Source organism: Oncorhynchus mykiss, chromosome 12, assembly GCF_057628025.1.
Source record: "Oncorhynchus mykiss isolate SJ-2025 chromosome 12, ASM5762802v1, whole genome shotgun sequence".
In the NCBI taxonomy this organism is placed as follows: domain Eukaryota; kingdom Metazoa; phylum Chordata; class Actinopteri; order Salmoniformes; family Salmonidae; genus Oncorhynchus; species Oncorhynchus mykiss.
The window spans coordinates 71575345-71602151 of record NC_143033.1 but is presented as its reverse complement, the minus strand read 5'-3'; the positions used below and the strand labels follow the sequence as shown (position 1 = coordinate 71602151).

Sequence of the window (26807 nt, the reverse complement as noted above, 5' to 3'; positions counted from 1 at the left end):
TTACCTTGCGAGCCTGGCTCTGGTATTTGACAGCCTTCTTGGTGTCAGACACCGCCCGCTCCACAAAGTCCACGGAGTGTTCCACGTTGTACTCAATTCTGTCAATCATCTCTCCCTGTAAACAGCAAAAAAAGCACCGTCATCAAAATGCAAGCGGAGTGAGGGGAATACCTTGTCTATTACCACTTTAAGTTAGCCTCAACCACATTGTATGCACATGTTTCCGCCCCATATTTTTTTTAAGGCTCAAGGGTGGTATCGTATTTCTGTTATTTCGAATCCAAACAAAGCTTCTAGCACAAATATCAGCTGTTTTCTATTAATTTATATTCTAGTTACAAAGTACTGTAAGTGATATTGATGAAGCCACTTATCATCTACATGTTGTCTTCCATCTAAAGGATGGATTTTTAACATTGTGTGCTGCATAATGTTGCCAGAGGAAACAACAGTATTGGTATATAAATGAGATGAGCGTAGCTAAGTACCTATGTTTATTCATCATACACAATTGCATATTGTCCATGAGGAAAAGCCCCCAGAGAAAGAGAAGAATTGTCACTCAAAAGCGTTTTTCCTCCCTATTGTAGTTTGGATGAAATAATCCAACTCGCAAACGGTTTACAGTGCGTGAGCTAAACTTAGAAACCATATTTCCCTGTTACCCAGAAGCAATTTTCTAATTTAGGTCGTCCTGATGAGATTCATAGGCTCTTAGTGGAAGTCAACGGGCATTTCTTCACAGTGAGAATCAAAATTGGCAACATAATATTCTCATATTGTATCTCACATGTCAAGATTCTATGTAATATTAACAAATGTTCTGTAAATGTGAAAATATTTGAAAATGTAACTTAATTAAGTGGTCATCATTTTGGGAATAAACTGTAGCATGTTACCAACACATTTATGTGAGGTATTTTGTAATGCATTTTTAAAGTGCAAGTCTTTGCTGTACCATTTCAACTTAAGTGCGACCCCTGCGTACAGCCACAACCCTGAACATACTATAAGAACCCATTAATTGAGATAACTGAACACTAGCAGCAGAGAGCTGGCTACACTGATGAAACCAGGATGTAAAAAGGCTACAGTTGTAGCCTGAGCTTATCTGAATGGCTACACAGCATTGCTCATTGGTGTGGAACTAGTCAAGGCAACAGTGTGTTTACTCCCAGTCTCAATCTAAACATATAATAATAACAGGGCACTGCATGCAACACTTCTCGAGTCTCAAAGCACAATTACTCAAATATGCCTGTGAACCCACACGCCTGAGGCTAAATGTCATATGTTCAACTCTCAGCTCCAAATATCTGCCCCGTTCTCAGTCAGTCGTGGCAAAAACCAAATCACAGTTGGACGGATTTCATTATGAAAGATGTAAGACTCAGTTTGAAGATACACAGATTTGCTTCAATGTTTTCATTTTAACATCACAAAAAATGACTCCGATTCAAGGCCGATTCAAATCCATTCTGTGCTCAACGTAAGGCTAATGGCATAAAACTGGGCTTTTATTGATTCATTCGTCTTTTAAAAACATTTCAAATTAAAAACAAAACTTTACCTGACTCTCGACCAGCATGGCCATGTCCACAAACATGTCGTGCAGCTCACGGATGCTGTTCTCCAGCTTGATGATCTCGGTGTGTCGGGTCTCAATCTCATTCAGAGCCTGCTTGTCTATCTGAGAGTCCATCTTGATCTAAGGACCCAAAACAGAGGGTTGAGAAGGAGACCGAGGATGAGGAGAGAAGAGGATTCAATGTGTTCTTTTGCCACCTGTAATAATCAACATTCTTCTTCTGTTAAAAATCATATCAGGACTAATAATAGTCAACGTAGCAGTAGTTTATTGAATGCAAACGTGACAGATGTAGCGAGTTAGCTATGACTAGCCACACAGGTTATTAGTGTCTGTGGTCCCCATGCCTTCACTGTGGATATATGTCTGCCATGGGGAATGGCCGGGCTCAGGTGTTGTACTCACATCATCGGTGAAAATGGCAAGCTTGCCACTCTCCAGCATATCCTCCAGCTCCTCGTTGGTGGTTGTTCTCCCAGCTGCCGAGCACACACAGTCACACACACACACACACACACACACACACACACACACACACACACACACACACACACACACACACACACACAATGAAATATATTGCCAACAAATTATCATAATGCTTTGCCTGATGCACTTACAGTTTAGTTATTTAAATCAACACATTTCCACCGTTTTAGTGCCATTTGAAGCACAGCACAGATTCTGGGCAGTAATTAAAAAAGAGCATGTATCTCTAACCAGATGTCTAGAATAATCTAGATCAATTTAAAGCTCTAAGGTATCCTAAAAATATTATTCAAAATGAAATAATATGAAAGAAAATATAGCTTTTAAATAAAATGTGCAAGCTGAATTACAATGAAGGAAAGTCTTCTGTTTTTGCAATCTGCATGACTATACAAATTATCATTGGCTAATATGTGGCCATTCAAATCCCTTGTCTACCAACTATCGTCTCAATAAACTTCAAATGCATCTATTCTGTTAAGTCTGTCCCAGTCTTTTGAAAAATACTGTGTCTGTGCATAATATTGGTTGATGTCTGGATCTCAGATGTCACTATGGCTGTGAGTTGTGTATGAAACACTTGCCAGTGTCTGTATCTGTGTACTTCAGTATTAAAAGGATACTCACTGTCTGTGAATTCCAGTCTGTCTCATATGAAGGTCAGTGGGGCTGCCTTGAAAATATCCTTACGTCTGCAAAGCCAATTTTTGTGTCTGCGCTGTTGGGTACCAGTATATATTTAGTAAGAACTCTGGCTATTTCTTGTGTAAGATACTAACGTACCTCTTTGTCAGTCGGTGTTACCCTGTCTGCTGTCAGCATGTGTGTGTATGGCATTGGTCTTGTTGATTTATTACCAATCACTAAATCAATCAACCAATCAAGTGTGTTGTATTTGTGCAGCCATTTTAACAAAGTAATTGACAAAGAATGCTAAACTAAGTCTAGGCCTAACCCACCCTAAAAGAGAGAATCTAGGTTGATAGTGTCAATATACTGTAATGTCTGTGTATGGTTCTATTCACTATGAACTGTACTTGTATAGTATCTCCATACATAGATACTATAAAGAGCAGGGTTCCCCAACTGGCCCGCGGGTGGAATCATTTGGCCCCCCAATTTTTCTGCCCCCCTCCCCACCCCCCAAAAAAGTTGACATAAAAAAAATTAAAATTAAATAATTGTTGGATATAAAGGACTGTAAAAACACCAGGAAATCAGCTCCAATTCATTTTAATTGAAGAAATCTATTCCCAAATATCCCCACGCATAATAGAGAGACAAGTGATTGTATACAAGTGTAAGCAAGGCTTGAAATGATCTGTTTGGGCTTCATGAGATCAATCTGCAGTCCACAAATGATTTGTAATTATGTTCCGGCCCCCCGATCATCCGCTCAACAGAAAATCGGCCCGTGGTTGAATCTCGTTGATGATCCCTGATATAGAGTATAGTATCTAATGTCAGTGGTGTATTAACTGTGCCCTATGATGGTGGTGGGCTACAGATACTCACTGATCTCCAGCTGTCTCTGGATACGGTCCTTGCAGCGGTCCCTGTATTTGGACTGCGTGGTGTTGTACTCGGTCATCACCTCTACAAACTTGCGTGACAGCGTCGAGTGCTAATGGACAGACACGGGGAGAACAGATGGGAGGGGGGGGGTTAGGGAGTGGCCACTGGAGAAAAGAAAACCCCAAATAAGGTCGATCAACACCATCTGATACTGTGATGATGCCTAATTGGCCATTTGCAGTGCACATCAATCTTAGCCTTTATGAAAATGGCAGAAACGCCTTCATATGTATGCACACATGCACCTCCATTCAAATAATGGCTGCTGCGTTAGAGATTTTGCTGATGCTGCAAAGTCAATGACAGTGGCAGTTGAACGTTCCGACCACCAGAGGGGATCCTTGAGTATCATTGAGCCTTGTGCGTTGAATTACTGCTGAAAATAATACAGGCAGGGGTCAAAGCAAGGATGGCTCAATTCTGTGTGCTGGAGGGAAGGCCTGAGATTCAGCCCAGCAGTGTCTCCTTCTCCGCGTGCCTGAATAACCCACTAACAATGCAAGGTACACTCTTAGAAAAAAGGTGCTATCTAGAACCTAAAAGGGTTATTTCGGCTGTCCCCATAGTAGAACTCTCTGAAGAACCCTTTTTGGTTTCAGGTAGAACCCTTTACACAGATGGTTCTACAAGGAACCCAAAATAGTTCTACCTGGAACAAAAAAGGGTTCTACCTCAAACCAAAAAGGGCTATCCTAATGGGACAGCCGAAGAACCCTTTTGGAACCCGTTTTCTAAGTGTAGCTATGGTGGGGATGAAAGAGGGGCTGGATTAGTGGCAGTGAGTCAGAGGATCAGGTGGTTGAGAGAGTCAAGAGCCTACAATGACAGATGTCCTTTCTGGCCACCTCTGAAGAACATTGGTTCACAGTGAGATGATCTGAATTTCAAATGAATAAACATTTGGGTGGTTTAAAAGAAAGTGGTGTTGTTTTGAAAAAGGCACAATTCAGCGCACAGCTTGATTGAACGTTTAGGTTGGCTATACTGAGTATCTAGAGTTGTTCATGTGATTTGATATGGGAAATGTCACCTTTGCCATTGTACTTGTATTGGCATACTGTGGGGTCCGAAATGATTGACACTCCTTGATAATAATTCAAATACTGAACTATATTATATGCTCAAAAATAGGGGGAATTATATTATTTTATACTAATCCAATTGCTCAGAGAAAGAGATGACTTTGTTTAACAAGTAACATTATTTTTTTTCTCAAAAAGGTAGGGGTCAAAATGATTGACACGCCTAAAGATTCTTATAAATATAGCAGTCGAAATGTATTATATGGTCCCATATTCCTAGCACACAACGACTACATTATGGATAATCCTGAATGAATCGTGAATTAATGATGTCACAGAGGGTCAAGAATCTTATACTCCTCCGCTATTGGTATGATTTTTGACCTTCTGTGACGTTCTCGCTCATCATTATTCCCACTTCATTCAGGATGATCCATAATCATGGTAGCATCCACATGAATGAAGAAGTGTTTAGAAACATACTCTATTTTTATTTATAATAAAAGTGAGTCCAAAATGACACAATACATTATTTACCATTCATTTCTATCGGGCACAAAATGATCTGAAACACAACCAAACGGCACTACAAATGCATCCAACAAGTTTGTAGAGTCACAAGTTTGACGTAGTTATTGCGTGCTAAGAATATTGGACCAAATACTAAACTTTTGACGACTTTATTCATAAGAATCTTTAGGGGGTGTCAATCAAGGGGGTGTCAAGCAATTGTATTAGTATAAAATAACATATTTTCCAAATGTTTTGACCACACAGTCCAGCTTAGTATTTGAATGATTTATTTAATACAGTCATTCTTGCTCATCTTTATCAAGGGTGTCAATCATTTCAGACCCCACTGTATGTGAATAATGTTGGGTAGTGCTGCTGTGTCGCTCCTTGTTATACCACCTCCTTTTCACACTGCAGGGCAGTGGTGGGGCTTCTTCAAAGGTCCCACAGCCCTTTCCAGCAGTCAAATGACTAGTGGCCTCGTGGGTGAAATGTTAATAATATTTTTCATTCATTCATCGTTCCTAAACATTTTTGGTTTTGTTTTACCTGCTGAAAATCTGGTGTTTCTAGGTCAAACGGTTGTGTTATAGTTCAGTCTTCTGTGATGTCCACGGAGCAAAAATATAAACGCAACATGCAAAGTGTTGGTCCCATGTTTCATGAGCTGAAATAAAAGATCCTTGAAATGTTCTATACGCAACAAAAAGTTTATTTCTCTAAAATGTTTGTTTACACCCCTGTTAGTGAGCATTGTAGCATTTAATCTATCCACCTGACAGGTGTGACATATCAAGAAGCTGATTCAACAGCATGATCATTACACAGGTGCACATTGTGCTGGAGACAATAAAAGGCCACTCTAAAATGTGCAGTTTTGTCACACAACACAATGCCACAGATATCTCAAGTTTTGAGGGAGCGTGCAATTGTCATGATGACTGCAGGAATGTCCACCAGAGCTGTTGCTAGAGAATTCAATGTCCATTGCTCTACCACGTCCTTTTAGAGAATTGGGCAGTATGTCTAACAGGTCTCAACTGCAGACCACATGTAATCACGTCAGCCCAGGACCTCCACATTTGGGTCCTACACAAGCGGGATCATCTGAGGGGAGGGGCATGGGAACTGAGGAGTATTCCTGTCTGTGATAAAGCCCTTTTATGGGGAAAAACTCATTCTGATTGGGTGGGCCTGGCTCCCCATTGGGTGGGCCTGGCTCCCAAGCGGGTGGAATTGGCTCCCCATTGGGTGGGCCTGGCTCCCAAGCGGGTGGAATTGGCTCCCCATTGGGTGGGCCTGGCTCCCAAGCGGGTGGCCCCTGCCCAGTCATGTGAAATCCATAGATTAGGGCCTATTGAATTTATTTCAATTGACCGATTTCCTTATATGAACTGTAACTCAGCAAAATCTTTGAACTTGTTCCATGTTACCTTTATATTTTTGTTCAGTATATAAAATATGTAATTTTAGGGTGCAAACTCAAAATTTAATACATTTCAACTCTATATCTGACAGGGTACAGGTGTCTTCTTTTTTAAAGCCCATAACATGTGTGTGTGAGGTGTATAATTTGGTTTCAAAGTAGATTTGTTTAAACTACCAAGAAACACTCTGTGTGACCCTGATTTAGCCCACCACAGTAAAAGGTAAAAAAAGGACTCTCCCTCCTGCCACAACTGATAACTGTTTGTCATTGAGCAGTCTGACAATCTTTCACAATTCCATTCAGAGAATGTGGGGCCATCCATAATTTCACTTCATATCCAAAGAATATACCTTTGGGCTTTGTGTCACTCTAAACAAAGGCTTTTAAATGTGTTTCTATGTGAAAGATAATTAGTCCTCATACAGACGTCAAAACCTAATGAATCTTTATCTGAGAATGAAGCTTCATTCACCATCACCGGTTAATTCTAGAACAGGTTACAACCTAAGCGGGAGAACCTACCCCAAGCCAGCGGAACATTTATCCTAATCTTCAATCATTACATTCTGTAATCAATCACATTTCGACTCTAAAACACTTGATATATGCCAAGTTGTTTAATCTTAAAAGTACATTTGAATATATCTTTCATAGGGCCTTTCTTATGTGCTACATAATCACTTAGTTCATCAGTCATTGAAATGACATGATCAATTTAACATCTTTTCTATCATGTCAAAAGATAAAGGGATGTCAATGAGCGTTTACATTCAGTGGTGCATGACAGTCCATGGTCATGAAGGCCTTAGGAATTCCCGCTTCATAGAGGTATCCCTTAAGTCTCCTACTATATGAAGATTTATACTCTAGGCCTAAGTAGTGGTGTTATGGGTAGGCATCAGGCCACATGGTACAATAACAATATGGCTTTAAATCCAGACCTGTAGTCAAACAGTATTTGTTTTCGTTTCTTTTTCAAAGCCAGGTCTGCAAAGTGTAGTTGGCAGAAGGCTAAAGTTATGGTGAAGCCGTGTATTCTCTGTCTTTATGATACACCAGCAGCTTTATGTTTGATCAACACATTTTTTGTACTTGGCATCTCAGTGGATGTGCGGAAGATACGAGCGAGTGACTCACCTGTGTCTTACGAATTCGCAGGTCTGCAGATGATCTGTTCAGCCCCTCCTCCTGCTCAATGCTCTGCTCGATTGCTGGGAAAGAGGCAAGAAATTGTGAGAAATAAACAATGGAACCGCCAAACGGAAAGGAGATTGCCCATCTTCCACTGAACTTCAGTCAATTACCTCCCCATCACAGTCAGGTAATATAGCTAGCGTGCTAATATGCTAACATTTCGCCATCTTGGGTGGAGCAATTAGTATGTCATGGGCAATGTGCTAATGCTACAATTACAAATAGATCCAGGCCTAATGATAAAAGTATGCTGTTTTACAACAGATAGAGAGGTATTTTACTTAATGGGTCATTATACAGTACCAAACCTGATAGAGGGAATTCAGACCCGAGTTATGGCGTAAATGGAACTTAATTCCCTTTTTATGTACTTTTCCCTCTAAGCGTATATTCTGACCTTGAACTTAAACCAGCTGTTCATTTGGGGGGAGATCATAGAACTGGAGGTGTGGCAGAGGTGTGTTTACCGATACGCTGTATTCTGACCTTGACTTAATTCCCTTATAATTCTGCCACCTTTATGTGCAAGGAAATCATTAATAAGGTCGAGCAACCTGTCGGTTCCAAGTGGAAAAATATCTTATTTGCGATAGAAACAACACCAATCTCCATGCACTGTAATTCATAAACTGATAAGGGCTATTGATAAGACCTAGGTAAATGAATAATCAGTTTAGATAAGGGGATTATAAATATACAGTACCTTCAGAAAGTATTCACACCCCTTGAGTTATTCCACATTTTGTTGTGTTACAGCCTGAATTCACTATGGATTGTGGGTTTATTTTACACCCAATACCCATAATGACAAAGTAAAAACATGTTGTTAGACATTTTTGCTAATTTATTGAAAATTAAATAATGTAATATCTCATTTACATAAGTATTCCCACTGCTGAGTCAATGCTTTGTAGAACCACCTTTGGCAGCGATTACAGCTGTGAGTCTTTCTGGGTAAGTCTCTAAGAGCTTTGCACAGCTGGATAGTGCAACATTTGCACATGATTATTTTCAAAATTCTTCAAGCTCTGTCAAATTGGTTGTTGATCATTGCTAGAAAACCATTTTCAAGTCTTGCAATAGATATTCAAGCCGATTTAAGGCAAAACTGTAACTGTGCAACTGAGGAACATTCAATGCCGCCCTTACAGAAAAAAACACATGATTTCACATGTGGAAAATCACATGAGTTCATATAAAATGTAAAAAATAAAACCTGTGTTCATGGAACACTTCACCTGTGATCACGTTTTCACGTGTTGTTTCATGTTATCACAGGTTGCTTTACATGTCGTCACGTTATCACATTAACTTCACATATGATCACATGAAAACCTTTTTTGTAGCACTTCACTTTATGTGGTTAGGGCCTCTTGGTAAGCAACTCCAGTGTGTATTTGGCCTTATGTTTTAGGTTATTATCCTGCTGAAAGGTGCATTTATCTCCCAGTGTCTGTTGGAAAGCAGACTGAACTAGGTTTCCTCAATGATTTTGCATGTGCTTAGCTCTATTCTGTTTCTTTTTATCCTAAAAAAAATCCTTAGTCCTTGCAGATGGCAAGCATACCCATAACGTGAAGCAGCCACCACCATTCTTGTAAATAAGTAGAGTGGTACTCAGATTTGCCCTAAACATAACACTTTGTATTGAGGACAAAAAAGTTAATTTCTTTGCCACATTTTTTGCAGTATTACTTTAGTACCTTTTTGCAAACAAGATACATGTTTTGGAATATTTTTTCCTTCTTTTCACTGAGCGCTTTCCTCCACCTCCGGAAAATTATTTAGGAAGGGCGCCTGTATCTTTGTAGTGAGTGGGTATATTGAAATCCCATCCAAAGTGTAATTAATAACTGCACCATGCTCAAAGGGATATTCAATGTCTGCTATTTTTTACCCATCTACCAATAGCTGCCCTTCTTTGAGAACCATAGGAAAACCTCCCTGGTCTTTGTGGTTGAATCTGTGCTTGGAATTCACTACTCGACTTAGGGCCCTTACAAATAATTGTATATTTGGGGTACAGAGATGGGGTAGTCATTTAAAAATCATGTTATGTGACTTGTTAAGCACATTTTTAGTCCTGAACTTATTTAGGCTTGCCATAACAAAAGGATTGAATGCTTATTGACTCAAGACATTTCAACTTCAAATGTTATTCATTTGTAAACATTTCTAAAAACATTATTCCACTTTTGACATTATGGGTATTGTGTGTAGATCAGTGACACGAAATCTGAATGTAGTCCATTTCAAATTCAGACTGTAACACAACACAATGTGGAACAATTCAAGGGGTGTGCATACTTTCTGAAGGCACTGTAGGCCATTTTCAACACGAGAAGTTGCTTTTTAGGGGCAGTTGCTCTTTAAATCAAAATGCGTCAAAAGGGAATAGATTTCCTAAGTGTGAATCGGGCCCATAGTGTTGCTGACCACAAACCAAACATTATTTTCCAGTTGTGTTCTAAATGTGATGTAACTGTGTAAAATGCCCTTGATGCATTTAATTTGGATCAGCAAAACAGAGAAATAGCAGGATTTTGGGATGTCAAACTGTCAGTTTATGACATACCATCTCCTTTTGAACAAATACAATGTTCCCAAAACTATAAAATATTGATCCCAAATAACACATTCGGGGGATTCTGACAAGACCATTTTAAATAGAGGCAGTGTCCTTAAAAAGCTTTTGAAAAAAAAGGTAATTCCTGATACATATTTATGGACAAATGTTGGGTTTCTCACAACTACGAGATAATGTGATTCCCAATATAATCTATTGTGTACTGTATGTGATTATTCAAACATATTTTGTGCACCATCGTTTAACATGGGTTTTCTCTCTCTCTCTCTCTCTCTCTCTCTCTCTCTCTCTCTCTCTCTCTCTCTCTCTCTCTCTCTCTCTCTCTCTCTGTGACCTTCCCCAAGAGCATTTTCAAAAACAATAAAGAGAAAATGGAGAAATAAAATAATGTCAAACGAAAGCACCAGATGTAAGGACCTATTATATCACCCATAGTATAACATTTGCATTTGTGAATCATCTATGTAGGATTTGTAAAGGCTTCATTAAGCTTCATAAGATTGTCAACATAACTGTACAACCCTCCTCACAATATCTCCACCTCTTAACCTCTTTTAGGCTCCCTAGTGGCGCAGTGGTCTAAGGCAAAGCAACTCAGTGCTAGAGGCGTCACTACAGACCCTGGTTCGATCCCGGCTGTATCAGCCGTGATCGGGAGACCCATAGGGCGGCACACAATTGGCCCAGCGTCATCCGGGTTAAGGGAGGGTTAGAGGTAGGCCGTCATGGTAAAATAAGAATTTGTTCTTAACTGACTTGCCTAGTTAAATAAAGGTTAAATAAATAAAATAAAAATAAATAACATAGAGTTCCCCTGTCATATTCCAGATTAATTGCCTCACCATATGGCGCATACTCTTCCTATAAGCTAGGCCAACTTTGAACCCACCTTAGATCAATAACAAAGGAGATTTCCATATTGCTGATTGGATGCTTTGTTGCTACTGCATGGTGCCCAGATGCCAATGTCCCATCACTGTTCATTACCTTTGATAGAGGAAGCTCTCTCTCAGCATCAAAGTATTTTGTGATGCAATTTAGAAGAAACAACCAGATGAGTGGGAGTCTTCTAGATTATTGGACTAAAATAAAGAACGAAGCTAGAGGAATGCGACTCAGCACCTTTGAGTGAGCGGTTTCCTATCTGTCTTCAGAGGGAGCTTATACATCAAATGAGATTAGTCTAAAACTCCTACCGGTATTTGAATTCAAGTCCCAAAAATCAGACCTCTTGTGCACGTTTGTATAGTATCTTAGTAGTGGTCTATCAGCAGCGAGTGGGTTGTACACTGAGATGTTTGAGATGTGCCTCGTGGTGCTTCAGGCATATTGGTATCAACTACATATAATAAGTATGATTTGTTTTAGTTTGTATCTCTGAAATGATCGATTTTATGTTACGTATTCTTGACCTATCTTTGGTCTTGTATCTTGTGTAGTGCACGTGTGGTAATGTGGATAACGCAGGGCATCTATAGAGTACTTACCCACAGCATCTATGAGGTCATACAGTATCTCTCTACGATGGTTTCCCTATCGTTGCATAACATCCTGACCAATCCAGAGAAGCTACAGTATAGTTGAGCATCTATCTTTAGTGGTGGATCTACGGTTGGTCAGCTACCTAGCTACAGTACAGCAGCGCTCCCCGGTGAGGCACTTCCTCTGGCTTGCTGCCTTTTCATTTTTCACTGTGTCATGACTCAGCTGATTTGCATAATAATGCCAAGGGGGGGGGGGGGGGGGGGGGGCTCCTTAATGTGGTCTTTAAACAAGGGGTTTACTTGTCTTTCAGTAAATATCAACACTCTACTTGGCTGGTTGAAAGGTCATTTGATCATTGTTGTTCTACACTTTGTCTGGCTGGATGAGACAGGAGCTGCTTCTCTCTCCTGGACTGCAAAGCTACCGCATGATATACTCTACAAGGAAGCAGAGTAGTAGCATAGTGTAGCGGGCGCCTGTCAACCTAAGTTGATCTTTCACACGAGGTCTGATGGAAAATGGTGCATTTTTGGAGCGCAGTGTATAATGCAGCTTGGCATTCAATTCATCTGAATGTTATTACTTTTGCTGTACTGATGGTGGTTGAATGCACCATTCAGTGTATTGGGAGTCTAAAGAGGTTGCTTCTTCATTTACAAACTAGACTGGTGAGCAACTATAAATGGTAGTTCTTACATTTGTAAAAAAGCATTTTCAATAAAATTTTATGAGGCACAGGACAGCGTTCCTAAGAAGGCGAAAATATAAATTGCTACACCATCAAGACCTATTACAGTTTTTAAAGGACATTTGTCAATTCTCACTTTATTAGTTATTAAGAAATGTTGAGCAAAGCAACATATTGCTCCTAGAACCCGGTGTCAACTGATATGCGACCTGACATGCTGGCAGTCTGAGGGCAGAGGCTGGAGGCAGTAGGCGTTTGGATGACAAGAGTGATGTCTGCTCCATTGCGACTTTGCTTTTTACAATATGCCCCTTGGGGGGGGGGGGGGGGGGGGATCACCAGAGACAACCTATTTTCTACAGAAAAACCCCTAAAGTATATTCTCTGTTCTCTACTGTATGTATAACTAGGCAGCTAACGAGCTGATTTAATTGCCAAATGATTTGCATATATTCACGTGTTCACAGTGGGTAGGGTTGAAATGTACAGTAATGATACTGTAAAAAAAATAGATAATTTGACAAATTCTGCATTTTTTTTCTGTATAGCGTCAAATCAAAGAGTGTCCAAGATTGTTGTATGCTCTCTGTTGTGACCTTTACTTCCTACTCACTTATATTATAAATCTACCACGAGAGAGGCTAGTGTATTTACAAACGATGTCGCGGATAAGGTTCAAACAAACACACACTTGCAAGACGGCAGAATGTTCTGTACACTCAACATATTGCAAATATTTGTCTGTGCGTTCGAGATACATATGGAAAGCTAAAACATGAAAAGCAGACCCATGTTTGTTGAAGGACAAAAAACAGAAAGACATTGTGGGGATTGCAATTATAGACCGATATGCACCATGAAAGCAGTTTTCAGTGTGCATGAGCGAGTGTGAATGGGATGTGTGTTGGGGCGAATGGTTGGTTGGAACTCCCAGATAGATGAATTCACTGCTCGACCGCCACACATTAATGCAGGAACGTCCTTGAACTGTTAACTCTCAATGCAGTTAACATTTAGCCGCCTCAGCTTTGCTCTTAGCTATAATTCTCCCCTCATTAAAAATACAATGGTTGGAAATGATACACTGACCCCAGTTGACTCTTGTCCTTAACAAAAGTCCCTGAGACGCTCGTTTGACGTTATTGCAGGGGGCCACTAGATGTAACAAATATCTTTCTTTTTGTCCATCGTAACCATTTTGTTTTAGTATGTTGGGCCTGAAATCATGGGGACTCCCTTGAGGCCAAACACACTCTGATTTAAGGGGCTGATAAAGACTGAACAGTGTCTTGTGTTTTTATTTGCGCTATAGAAATCGGCTGCGTTGCCATTACATAAATGGCTTTATCTGTCCATCAGTGTTCTAGTCAGGTAATCTAATGAAGCAAGTGTTCTGGCTCTGAGCAAGTGTTTTAGTACCGAGTTCAGATTGAAAATGGAAAAAAATATATAGGGTCGGGTTGACATCATTTCCTTCATAGCCAAGAGGCTCTAATCTTGTGTTCAACATCTAGCTGAGGCGTGGACAACTTAACACCGTGCGGTATCGGTTGACATGGTGTGTTTCACACAACATTTTCCATTTTCATTTCATACTTACCTTTTAATTTTGAGCGAACTTTATTGGCTGTCTTCTTGATGTCAGCTGTGAGGTCCTCCAACTCCTGCTTGGTCTCTGAGATACAGAAAGAGAGACAGAATTATGCAACGCTCAACACTGTGTTCCATGTTGTAACATTATGGCAACGATATTCAGATATGTGAGTGATGTTGCAAATACTCTCATGTATGTAACAGTATGCAAACATACAAGTGGGCAAATTGAGAAGAGATATTGTATGTGTATAATCAGTTTATTCATCAGTTTTATTATCTTGACTAAGAATATGGGATTGTGTAGGTTGGAGTGGATGAGTGTGTGTGACAGTGTTTTAAAGCCAGTGTGTTAATAAGCCTGTGTGTTAATAAGCCTGTGTATTAATAAGCCTGTGTGTTAATAAGCCTGTGTGTTAATAAGCCTGTGTGTTAATAAGCCTGTGTGTTAATAAGCCTGTGTGTGGGACTCAGCTGCAGTGTTTGGGCTGATTTATTACCGCTGCAGTGCCATTCATTCAGTCACTGGAAACCAGCTCAGACCTTTCAATCTCTCCTCTCTTCCTCGCCTCCCTCCCTCCCTCCCACCCACACACTTCACTTCCTCCAGTACCTCATCCTCTCCTTCCTTCGCACCCTTAATTCCCTCAATCACTCCCTTCTCTATCGCCCCACCTCCGCAAACACCCCGACACTCTCGTCTAGTCTAGTGCAAAAGTCTGTTTTCCAGAACACTCCACCAACAAGAAGACTATCTCCTAACACATCATTAACTGGTAATAGAAACTCATATGCATAATTTGTTTATCTACAATAAATGTATAACGTCTACCCATGATTATACATAACTAATGAGTTAATTGCCGGCATGTTTCTCTCGTGTTGTAATTTGGCTGTTGGCTCAATAAGATAGTTTGCGCTTTACCTGAGATAAGAGTTTTCACAAGAGTGCAGCACCTAAATCCTCTGGTTAATCTTAAAACATGGGCCTTGTAGCCTCGTACCTCATGAACCATAAATAAACAACGTGTCTAATTATGTGAAGCCAGGAAGTACATTCTTAGAAAAAAAGGTGCTATCTAGAATCTAAAAGGGTTCTTCGGCTGTCCCCATAGGAGAACCCTTTGAGGAACCCTTTTGGGTTCCAGGTAGAGGGCTCTTCATGGAACCCAAAAGTGTAACCAAAAAGTCGGAAAGGAGTCGGAAATTGGAAATGTTTACAATGAATCATTCAACACGCGAAAATAATATAATTTAAAATCACATTTTTGTGGTAGAAAAGGATATTCATCATATAGACAACAGTAGGCTGCTATTGTCATACAGTATTCTACCACTGCTCTCTAGAATTATTATGTGCATTGAAATGTATGGACTGTTCTATCCATCACAAGTAAATCAATGAGATATTTACAGGAAAATTAAGATAACCAGTCATTTGTATACAGAAAACACAGATAGGAGAATTACCTTTCAATGTACTGTATCAGCAAGGAAAGCCATTGTAGTTTTGTGATATTTGAGTGGGGTATATTTAGAGTTAGTTAGTGCCAATTAGCCTGTAATTACTGGGCAATGTTTAGGTGCTATCAACAAACCAATCAGATGCTAACAAGCGCCTGTCTGGTACTTCATGCAGTAGGTAAACACTGGAAGCCTTGTTTGCTGGGTTGTGTTTTGTTTTGAATCCTGTGCTGTTTTTGAACTAAATGTTTGTGTATTACATGTGGCCTGTCGCTACTCTATGCCTCTGCACTTTACCTGTCTATCGATTGTCCCAAAAGCAAAAAGTGTCCTATGTTACTGAACTGGCAACTCATATTTGCACACAACGACACCTCCTTGTGGGTCAATACTGTTGTCTGGGACTAGCATCCGTGATTTATATTTCAAAACACATGAGCTAGCTACAACACAAAGCCATTTCAGTTGAAAGATTTAGCTTTTGCCCTCTAAGAAAAAACCCTGTACCCTAACCTATAAGGCATTTTATGTGTGTAAGTGTAACTGGATGTAGACTACAACTAAATAGCTTACTAAATATTTTGGCTGCTGTGTATTGCCTTCCGTTGACAGGTCCGCCCTGTCCTTGTGTACACCCTGTGTGTAACGTGATAAGTGAATTCAGTGCTCAACTCAAATGGAGGGATTCCTCGGGATTTCACTATACATTATGGAGATGCCCTTCGGCCATGATTGGAAAGAGGCATGAGATTTAAACATGTCCCCGTTGCCAAGTCCACAGTGCATTCTGAATAACTACAGGCTACAGCGTTGGGTTTCCAACTGATGATAAATGAAGATGGTTTCTCTCCACGGATTTCTTCAGTAAGCAACTACACTTCCCAGCATGCATTATTCAAGGGAGTACACTGGAATGCATTTTGTATCGTCCACTGACTGCCAAACATTATTTGGAATGGCTTGACATAGGGATTGGCCAAATTTAAGCTTTTGGTTCATTTTGAGGACATACATGTAATATTAAGCTAGAACACATGAATATAATAAAAAAACATAACAGAAACAGAAATATGCCAGCAATTCTGTAGGGACAACATACTTACTGTCTGAGTTGGAATATTTAATATAATCAATAATTACAGCGAATCTAAAGATATTATGTTTCTGTGAATACACTATAGTTTTGGCAAGTCGGTTAGGACAACTACTTTGTGCATGACACAAGGAATTTTTACAACAATTGTTAACAGACAGATTATTTCACTTATTATTCACTGTATCACAATTCCAGTGGGTTAGACGTTGACATACAATAAGTTGACTGTGCAGCTTGGGAAACTCCACAAAATAAAGCTTCTAATAGGCCATTTGACATAATTTGAGTCTATTGGAGGTGTACCTGTGGATGTATTTCAAGGCCTACCTTCAAACTCAGTGCCTCTTTGCTTGACATCATGCGAAAATCAAAAGAAATCAGCCAAGACCTCAGAAAAACAATTGTAGACCTCCACAAGTCTGGTTCATCCTTGGGAGCAATTTCCAAACGCCTGAAGGTACCACGTTCATCTTTACAAACAATAGTATGCAAGCATAAACACCATGGGACCACGCAGCCGTCATACCGCTCAGGAAGGAGATGCGTTCTGTCTCCTAGAGATGAAAGTACTTTGGTGCGAAAAGTACAAATCAATCCCAGAACAACAGCAAAGGACCTTGTGAAGATGCTGGAGGAAACAGGTACAAAGTATCTATATCCACAGTAAAACGAGTCCTATTTCGACATAACCTGAAAGGCCACTCAGCAAGGAAGAAGCCACTGCTCTAAAACCGCGATTAAAAAGCCAGACTACGGTTTGCACATGGGGACAAAGATCGTACTTTTTGGAGAAATGTCCTCTGGTCTGATGAAACAAAAATAGAACTGTTTGGCGATAATGACCATCGTTATGTTTGGAGGAAAAAGGGGGATGCTTGCAAGCCGAAGAACACCATCCCAACTGTGAAGCACAGGGTTGGCAGCATCATGTTGTGGGGGTGCTTTGCTGCAGGGGGGACTGGTGCACTTCACAAAATAGATGGCATCATGAGGATGGAAAATAATGTGGATATATTGAAGCAACATCTCAAGACATCAGTCAGGAAGTTAAAGCTTGGTTGCAAATGGGTCTTCCAAATGGACAATGACCCCAAGCATACTTTCAAAGTTGTTGCAAAATGGCTTAAGGACAACAAAGTCAAGGTATTGGAGTGGCCATCACAAAGCCCTTACCTTAATCCTATAGAAAATTTGTTGGCAGAACTGAAAAAGCGTGTGCGAGCTAGGAGGCCTACAAACCTGATTCAGTTACACCAACTCTGTCAGGAGGACTGGGCCAAAATTCACCCTAGCTTATTGTGGGAAGCTTGTGGAAGTCTACCTGAAACGTTTGACCCAATTTTTTTTTTTTTTTAAGGCAATGCTACCAAATACTAATTGAGTGTACGTAAACTTCTTGGCCCACAGGGAATGTGATCAAAGAAATAAAAGCTGAAATAAAATCATTATCTTTAAAGTTATTCTGACATTTCACATTCATAAAATAAAGTGGCGATCCTAACTGACCTAATACAGGGAATTTTTACTAGGATTTAATGTCAGAAAAACTGAGTTTAAATGTATTTGGCTAAGGTGCCCGTAAACTTCTGACTTCAACTGTATATGTAAGCAATGATATTCCTACTGAGACACATTAGTTACAAAGAAATGTTCCAAATGGCCAGATTCCCCACGTTAATCAAATAAAGAAATCTGACAACACACACACACATAGCACAGCAACCACATACTTACTAGTTAAACCACCTGGGTAGATAACTAGTAACCAGCTAGCTCACTCACAAAAACTGCGACAACTAGTCCCCTGGAGCAAGTCCTTCATGAAGCATGCATGACAAGAAAAAAAAGGAAGGGAAAGGGGGGGAAAAAGGAACAAAAGACAGACAGAAAAAGACAGAAACAGTCCAACAACATTACATAAGATAAAACATGCATGTGTAGAAATTCAAATCAAATATTGAAATCATAAGTAAAAAAAAAAAAACGGTGTGCAAAAACACATTGAAGAGCCACAATAAAAGTGATTGGGCAATAAAAGGGATGTGAACGTGTGAGAAAAGGAAGTGACATCTGAAGGATTCCGTGATGAGGGTACAGTAGGTATTGTGCCACTGCCTGCCCTGAGACTCTGGGTTAACACAGACTAGAGGTTGTCTGACAAGGCCTAATATTAGCAATGAAACATTCATTCACTCCAGTTGAATCACTAGCAGCCTGGGTCACTGTGAACTTGGAAGAACATACTACACTCATCTCCTAACAACCGCACGGCCCTACTGCAGCACGGCAACAATGAAGGGGCCATTTTCTGAAACATCTTCCACTGTACGTTTTTGACTGATTGATTGTGGCATATTTTGGGCCCTATTGAGGTTTTGACAAAATGCCAGACAGTCATCAGGGCCTAAAAGCAGTGGTTGAAGGTTAACAAGATTGGATATCAATCAAATTATTGGAGAAAATACAATATTATTTAAATATTTATACACATCTTCATGTCTGTTTTATTGTACACTTATAAGTGCTATGCAAGGTAATACCTTAGTGCTCTTCTTTTTTTGAAAGCCTGCCTAAAAACAACTTCATTTCATATTAGGGCAAATTTAAGTGCTGTCTTCATTGACCGTAAGTTTAAAATATGTTATAATAATGATAATATTGTCACAATAAACACAAAATACAAAAACACTTTTCCTTGAGTATTCAATGAGTGTGGTGGTGAACCCTCGTCAACCAGTGGGTGGAGTCCCACCCTTGCAAATGAATTTGTTGAGTCGTGTGTGTGTTGGCCGGGTGTGTGTGCGTGGGCCGGGTGTGACTCAGTAAGAGATGCGTGGGTGGGGTCACATTCACTGGGTGCGTGGGTGGAGTGCCTCCCACAGGTATATCGCCAGGGTCACACACACACTTAAACCAATCTGTCTCCGCTATCCTCAGGCCCTTCCTGACTCCCCCTCACACAGACCTGAAAGGATTTGATACAGATAGTAAACCGGAAAGCAATATTGAATTTTCTGGCATATCACTTCTACCTATCCAGTCCTGTCAGTGCTGCAAGGTGGAGTCCATAAGGACTGAGGGAAAGCAGTATGGAACTGGTATGGAATTGGCCCCATCTTAAAAGTATCCATTCGGGCTCATGGATGTGGCGAGACTTACTTTCGTCAGGGTTGGGCGCTGCCAGGATGGCGCTATGCTGCTTCTTGACCTGCTCCACATCTTCTGACAGCTTATCTATACAGACTCGGATCTCTTCCACCTGCACAGGGAGTGAGAAGGAGGGGGCAGAGGCAACATACACAAGGGCTTAATTCCTGTACCCTTTAAATGAGTGTACTGTCAAATGGCCGTGGTCTAAGGAGCTTTTCCGTTCTAGTAATTATATTTCTATGGAATCGACCAACCGCAGCCACCCACGGAGAGCATGTGTGTACAGCATGGGAGAGTTGAGAGCCTCCGAACCTCATCATGGACAGGACTACCTCACATACTCAATCATCGACTGACATGACGACCCAATGGAAGCACTTTCTGATGGGTGGGAGAGCAGGGGAATCTCCATAAGACGACATAAGTCAATTACTGACTGATAATTATAATCTCTGCTGAGAATTGCATGTTATAAATGGTTTTCACACTGAGACATCACAGCGAGACCTGTTTACATACATACACCCGCAATAACATCTGCTAAACACGTGCATGTGACAAGTAACATTTGATTTGATTGTTAATACCTTATTACAGTATTAGCTATATATCGTCACTCGTTGTGGACCAATATCTCTATCTAACATTTGTATGATACAAGATGGCCGCTGTTTTAATGGTGGGTGTTCAAACTCCTCCAAACCCCACAGAATGTGCAGAGGCGCCTGCAGATAATACAAGAACTTCTGACTATCCCCTGAAAGCCTGTGCAAAGTCAGACTCAGCAGCCTAACCACACATTCTGCATTCATTCCACTTCTCCATCTGAATGTGTTATGTAATCCAATTCCCAATACAGACGTGTTTTGGCACTGTTTGTGGATATGCGGATACTTTTGCATTGACTGTATGGATATGAGCATATATGTGCTCTGCATTCCTATTCCTTCTCTACTCAATTATTAAAAGCTCTTCCTATTTTTCTTTCTAGGGGACAGAGTTCAATGACAATGGCTTGTGAGCTACTTCCGCAACGAAGCTAAGGCATACCGAATCAACTCATTCTTTATAGTGAATCATTGTTTAGCCCAGATTGAGCCAATTCCCCTTCCCCTATAGTGTTCACTTAATAGTTTTAGAGGAGAGCGTTGTAAAGCAGACAGATTCGTCTCCGCTAGGACGGAGGAGTTGAGCCACGGCTCATAAGATAGTGAGGAGCACAGCTAAGCCAGGCTCAATAACTGCACCCTGCCTGCAGCAGCAGCAGAGCTCTTCAAAGGTAGGTGTCCTCAATCCCAGCTAGCCCCTCGGGGCCCCACTAACAGTGTCTACTGCTTCTTGATGGGCCAGAGAGTCTGCTTACCTGGTCTTCCAGGCTTGATAAGATGCTGATCAAAAGACAAGGACCAGAGTTGTGGATTTGGTTTGCGATTCCTGGTGCTGTACTGCAGATAACTGTGTATCTGTTCCAAGGTTTTTGCTTTAACAGCCTTTTCAAAGAGAGAAAACAATTCCTCTGTGTAAAGAAATGGAGGCCACGTTCTGAGCGTCTTGCACAAAACAAAATCAACTACTGGACATTTTAAGCCACAGATTGTCTGTACTCCCATAAATGCTGGGGCACTCTGTAGCCATATTGTCAGACATCCAGGGTGTTAATGTCTTCGTTAAGACTTAACACTCAGCGATAAAGAGTTCTGGCAGCATCTCCAACGTATAAAATATACCACTGATAGAGTTGATTGATTCACTGCAGTCTTATTATGGTAGGAAGAAGTGTAAGGTCACTCAATTTTGGCATATTAGTCTAAATAAATCACAGGAAACCCAGGGGGAGGGAAATAAAAGCTGTTACATCCTCCACACCTTGGTCTTTAATTAGCTTTCCCCCGCCATTGGATCATAGATTAGTATGTAAGTCATTCTCATTTCTTGTGTTTGAACACACCAAGCATAATGTTGCTCTACTTGCATGTCCTGCCCCTCCTCCTTTTCCTCCCATAGCATGTTCCTGGTTGCATAGGATGAATGTTGAAAGAAATGATTCTTAATCACTTTCAATTTTGAAAGATAAAGCTGAAGGGAACATGACCTGGGGATAATGTAGCCATTAGGCCTATTTTATTTTCTTGTTGTTACATTATGTGGCCTGATTTCACCCATAATGATATGGCATTAATATGTACTGCACTTGGAACCACTATTAAATGGGGAACACATTAAACAGTAACACCTTAACTTGAGATATATGGCACTTATAAGGCATTTACTACCAGTTAATCAGCAATTATGACACTATGTATAGACCTTAATTAGCCCTTTGCCCCCTTTTATTAAACATGACCCGTAGATGTGTGGATACAGGAACTACCAGGTTAAGTTTGTAATAATGGTAATTAGGATATTTCTTATACCATTCAATGGCATGTATTACAGTTGTTTTGTTGCACTGACCTGTTCGAAGAACTCATCCATGAAGTGATCCCGGTCAACCTGGACAACTTCTTCATCATCATCGCTGTCCTTAGCCTGAAACAGAAGAGGTGAAACACAAAATCAGTCCCCAATGCACTGCACTGACATATTGCTATTTATTGCTGATTGCGTATTTGTGACCTGTGCAAACCGCAGATAACACAGTACCACACTTGGCTATAGATCTCTCCTAACTGTTGGAAGGGTAATGAGTAAGGATGGAAGGGTAAGGAGTAAGAATGGAAGGGTAAGTAGTAAGGATGGAAGGGGGTAAGGGGTAGAGAATAAAAAGGAAAACCCTTGTATCCATACTGCTTGGTGACATGCATGGCAACCATTTTAGATAAAGCCACAAAAAAAGGCTTTGAAATATGTATTATATTTGCGCTGTCACTTCAAACAGTTCATGATATGAAGGGAGTGACTCTCAGGGGCTCCAGAGTTGCGCAGCGGTCTAAGTACCTGGTTCAATCCAGGCTGTATCACATCCGGCCGTGATTGGGAGTCCCATAGGGCGGCGCACAATTGGCCCAGCGTCATCGGGGTTTGGCCGGGGTAGGCCGTCATTGTAAATGAGAATTTGTTCTTAACTGACTTTCCTAGTTAAATAAAAGTTAAATTGTAAATTATATATATTTAAATAACACAAACCCTTACATAAATCCTCTTCGACTTAGAGTGATGCAAGCTGTGTGAACCGACCTCAAAGGGGTCAAGGACTAAGAGACAGTGAGAAAGAGAAGCTGTAAACGAAGCTGTTGAAAATGGCAGGAGAATCGATGGAACACCTTACATTTGCGCTAAAATAATAAAGATGTGTCCTCGGCTTCTTGTCGCGCTAAGCGTTGATGAATTGCCAGAGGCCCATGGAGAGGGCCTGAGGTGTGCAGTGTTGGCAAAGTGGAGCGTGGGCCGTCTGCCATAGGGCAGCACACAGCTCATTCTGTTGCTGATACAGTATTATGGGCACTACAAATTATACACCCAACGAAAAAGGTGACACCAGGCAATAGATAGGGATAGATCACACCATGTGTATGCTGTATGGTCAAATTGATGAACTATTTAGGCAATAGCTTGATGGGTATTTTTCCTATTTGCGTCAGAGAAGGGCAGAGTATTCATGTTCAATTAACAGACAAGCAACAGTTAGATCTAGGGCTCTATTTAATCCGTAGCGCTGAAGAGCTGCACTATAGCGCGATAGACATTTAAAGGCAATGTTCCCGCGTTAGCTAGGACTGCATTCACAGAAAACGCTACATATGTCGGCTCAATCTGAAATTACCTTTACATTTCAATCGCGCTATAACGCTAAACCTCAACGATACGGATTAAATCGAGCCCCTAGAGTGTTTTGTGACCTAATGGCAGTCATGTTGAATCACATTGTGAGGGGGAGAGAGGTTGACAAATCCATTTCACCTGGAGAAAAACAACAAATCGACAAGACCTCTACAGTGTTGTCTACTAAGTCCACACTACAAGAACAGTCATTGCTGAACAGCTTAGTCATAAACACAGCTAGTGGACACCTATCTATAACTGTTGGCAAACAGAGAAATGTACAAAATGGCAGCCATCTACTTGGGCACACTCTAGTCAACATATTCCCTTCACTCTTCATTGCTTCCTGTTTGCCTTTTGGCCAGAAGAATACAGGAGAGTTAAGTCATCTAAATCGCATCTCATGCCAAAAGATACAGCAGCAGACAAGTGTGTCAGGGAGACAATGTTTTTTCATAAGGGCATGCGGGAGGGGAAAATAGCTCCAAGGAAGAGGCTGGATGCGTTGGGAGGCCTAGTCGAGTTGCTAGGTTTTTAACTAACGGACAGTTAACTATGTCTCCAGCGGTTGGGGCTGGCTTTGCCTTGGTTAGGGTTTAAAACATTTCCCTCCAGTGCCCACTTCTAACTAGCTAGCTCCACATCGAGGATGTGCAGTTCATGTTCCTGCCCTCGGATGAGAGTCCCCCACTCTGCCTTGTATGGTATGATGAGAGACGGTTCCTGGTTGGATCCCTCACTGTCCAATGTAATGTGATGCTAGTGTATATGGAGTGTGTGACAAAGGATTAATATAACTTCAGTGCACGGAGCTTTGATATTGATACACGCTGCAGTTATTGGAGGACACAGCGCCATTTAGCCACTTTTTGTTTTGTTTTTTCTCTCACCCCATTGTATAGATTTTTTTGTCATTTAAATACTTTTCTGAAAAACATTCCATGACAAATGGACCTTTTGTAAATTTTTTGCTCCATTTAAGCACATAATAGAGACTGTAATGTGTTGAGTTTCACAGTAGCTTTCAGGCTAATGAGCGGTGACTCACATTTGTGCTAACATTCACACAGGCAATATCAATGACCTACCATATTCGTATCAATTTCTCGCAATTATTTTCTGAAGCTTTTAGTACCAGCTCAATTTAAATGGCCATTGCGATGCAGAAAAAAATTGCTGCGGTTATTTGATTGAATGAGATGTTGCTCAAATTTGGGTTAATGAGTCATTGGTTTCACATCTCCATATGATCATCGAAGAGAAAGACATATAGAATGTTCAATCAGATTGAAACAACCGTCAGGCTTCCACAGAGAACCACGATTCTGACAGACTCGCCTGAATCAGTTTAGGTTTCCCTTGGTTTTTATCAAAGGCTACAGATCTGGAACTGTGGTTCATCTGTCTGGTCCGTTTCATTCAGAAGGCCTTGGACTGGAGCATGTTGGAGTAAGATATGAACACGACTGATTGTGTGCAGTCGTGGCTGTGGCTGTGGTCATACGTGCATTGTGTCGTCCTCCAAGCTTTCATTGTGAAAGGGTATGGTTTCAACATACAGTCAATCAAAGTATTGATTATAATAGGACTACGGATACCACCAATCTGGATAACGCGGTAGATGTTTTTATACGTGTAAAGTAGCAAGTAAAAACCATATAGCAGACATAGTAATATACTATGCTTGCGATATAACTGCAGTGTTGCAAGTAAATCATTAATTTGATAAGAGATAGTGGCCTATTCCTAGATCATTTCCAATTAAGATAGCTGATGCAGATTTAACATTATAATCCATGTTGAAACTACCAAAAACTCGATCATTTCTTTCAGGGATCCCCCAATGGTTTGTTCACGATCAACTGCTCAGATTTCCTCCTTCCCAGAGCTGAAATATTCTGTCCATTTTCTATGTATTATTCATGGGATGATGGAGCAGCTTCTGCTGCATATTGCCCTGCCCACCATCTTCAAGGCTGCCTGACTGTTACACTGCACAGATGCACATAATCTTAGCTGGGCTTATTTTATATAGATCATGATGTTGTAATAGGTATCAATGTGAGTTAAATCCTAAGCATATAGCCTACACCTACGTATTGCACAAAAAGGTGAATGTTTTTAAACTCATCAATCTACACACAATACCCCATAATGTCAAAGAAAAAAAAGTTTTCTTGAAATGTTGCACATTTTAGCAAAAAAATGAAATATCACATTTACATAAGTATTCAGACGCTTTACTCACTACTTTATTGAAGCACCTTTGGCAGCGATTACAGCTTTGAGTCTTCTTGGGTATGACACTACAAGTTTGGCACACCTGTATTTGGGGAGTTTCTCCCATTCTTCTCTGCAGATCCTCTCATGCTCTGACAGTTTGGATGGGCTTCAAAGGCATTTTCAGGTCTCTTTAGAGCTCTCCGATCGGGTTCAAATCCGGGCTCTGGCTTGGCCACTCAAGGACATTCGGAGACTCGTCCCGAAGCCACTCCTGCATTGTCTTGGCTGTGTGCTTAGGATTGTTGTCCTGTTGGAAGGTGAACCTTTGCCCCAGTCTGAGGTCCTGTGTGCTCTGGAGCAGGTTATCATCAAGGATCTCTCTGTACTTTGCTCCATTCATCTTTCCCTCGATCCTGACAAGTCTCCCAGTCCTTGCCGCTGAAAAACATCCCCACAGCATGATGCTGCCACCACCAGGCTTCACCGTATGCATGGTGCCAGGTTTCCTCCATATGTAACGCTTGGCATTCAGGTCAAAGAGTTCAATCATCTTGGTTTCATCAGACTAATTCATCTTGTTTCTCATGCTCTGAGAGTCCTTTAGGTGCCTTTTGGCAAACACCAAGTGGGCTGTCATGTGCCTTTTACTTAGGAGTGGCTTCCTTCTGGCCACTCTACTAGAAAAACTTGATTGGTGGAGTGCTGCAGAGATGGTTGTCCTTCTGGAAGGTTCTCCCATCTCCACAGAGCAACTCTAGAGCTCTGTCAGAGTGACCATCGGGTACTTGGTCACCTCCCTGACCAAGGCTCTTCTCCCCCGATTGCTCCGTTTGGTCAGCTCTAGAAAGAGTCTTGGTGGTTCCGAACTTCTTCAATTTTAGAATGAGACCACTGTGTTCTTGGGGTCCTTCAATGCTGCATAAATGTTTTGGTACCCTTCCCCAGATCT

The 26807-nt window shown here is 40.9% G+C and overlaps 1 protein-coding gene across 1 annotated transcript in view; it reads right to left on the bottom strand.

Annotated features, from left to right (window-relative positions):
- LOC110538117 (syntaxin-1B) overlaps positions 1 to 26807 on the bottom strand; it is a 59791-nt gene that overhangs the window by 8274 nt on the left and 24710 nt on the right. Inside the window, exons 2-9 of the mRNA XM_036938149.2 lie at positions 22328 to 22402; positions 19883 to 19982; positions 14171 to 14245; positions 7754 to 7827; positions 3593 to 3701; positions 1994 to 2067; positions 1571 to 1708; positions 5 to 115 (exon numbers count right to left, since the gene is read on the bottom strand). Coding sequence (XP_036794044.1) covers positions 5 to 115; positions 1571 to 1708; positions 1994 to 2067; positions 3593 to 3701; positions 7754 to 7827; positions 14171 to 14245; positions 19883 to 19982; positions 22328 to 22402 — 756 coding nt within the window. The remainder of the gene's footprint in view (positions 1 to 4; positions 116 to 1570; positions 1709 to 1993; positions 2068 to 3592; positions 3702 to 7753; positions 7828 to 14170; positions 14246 to 19882; positions 19983 to 22327; positions 22403 to 26807) is intronic.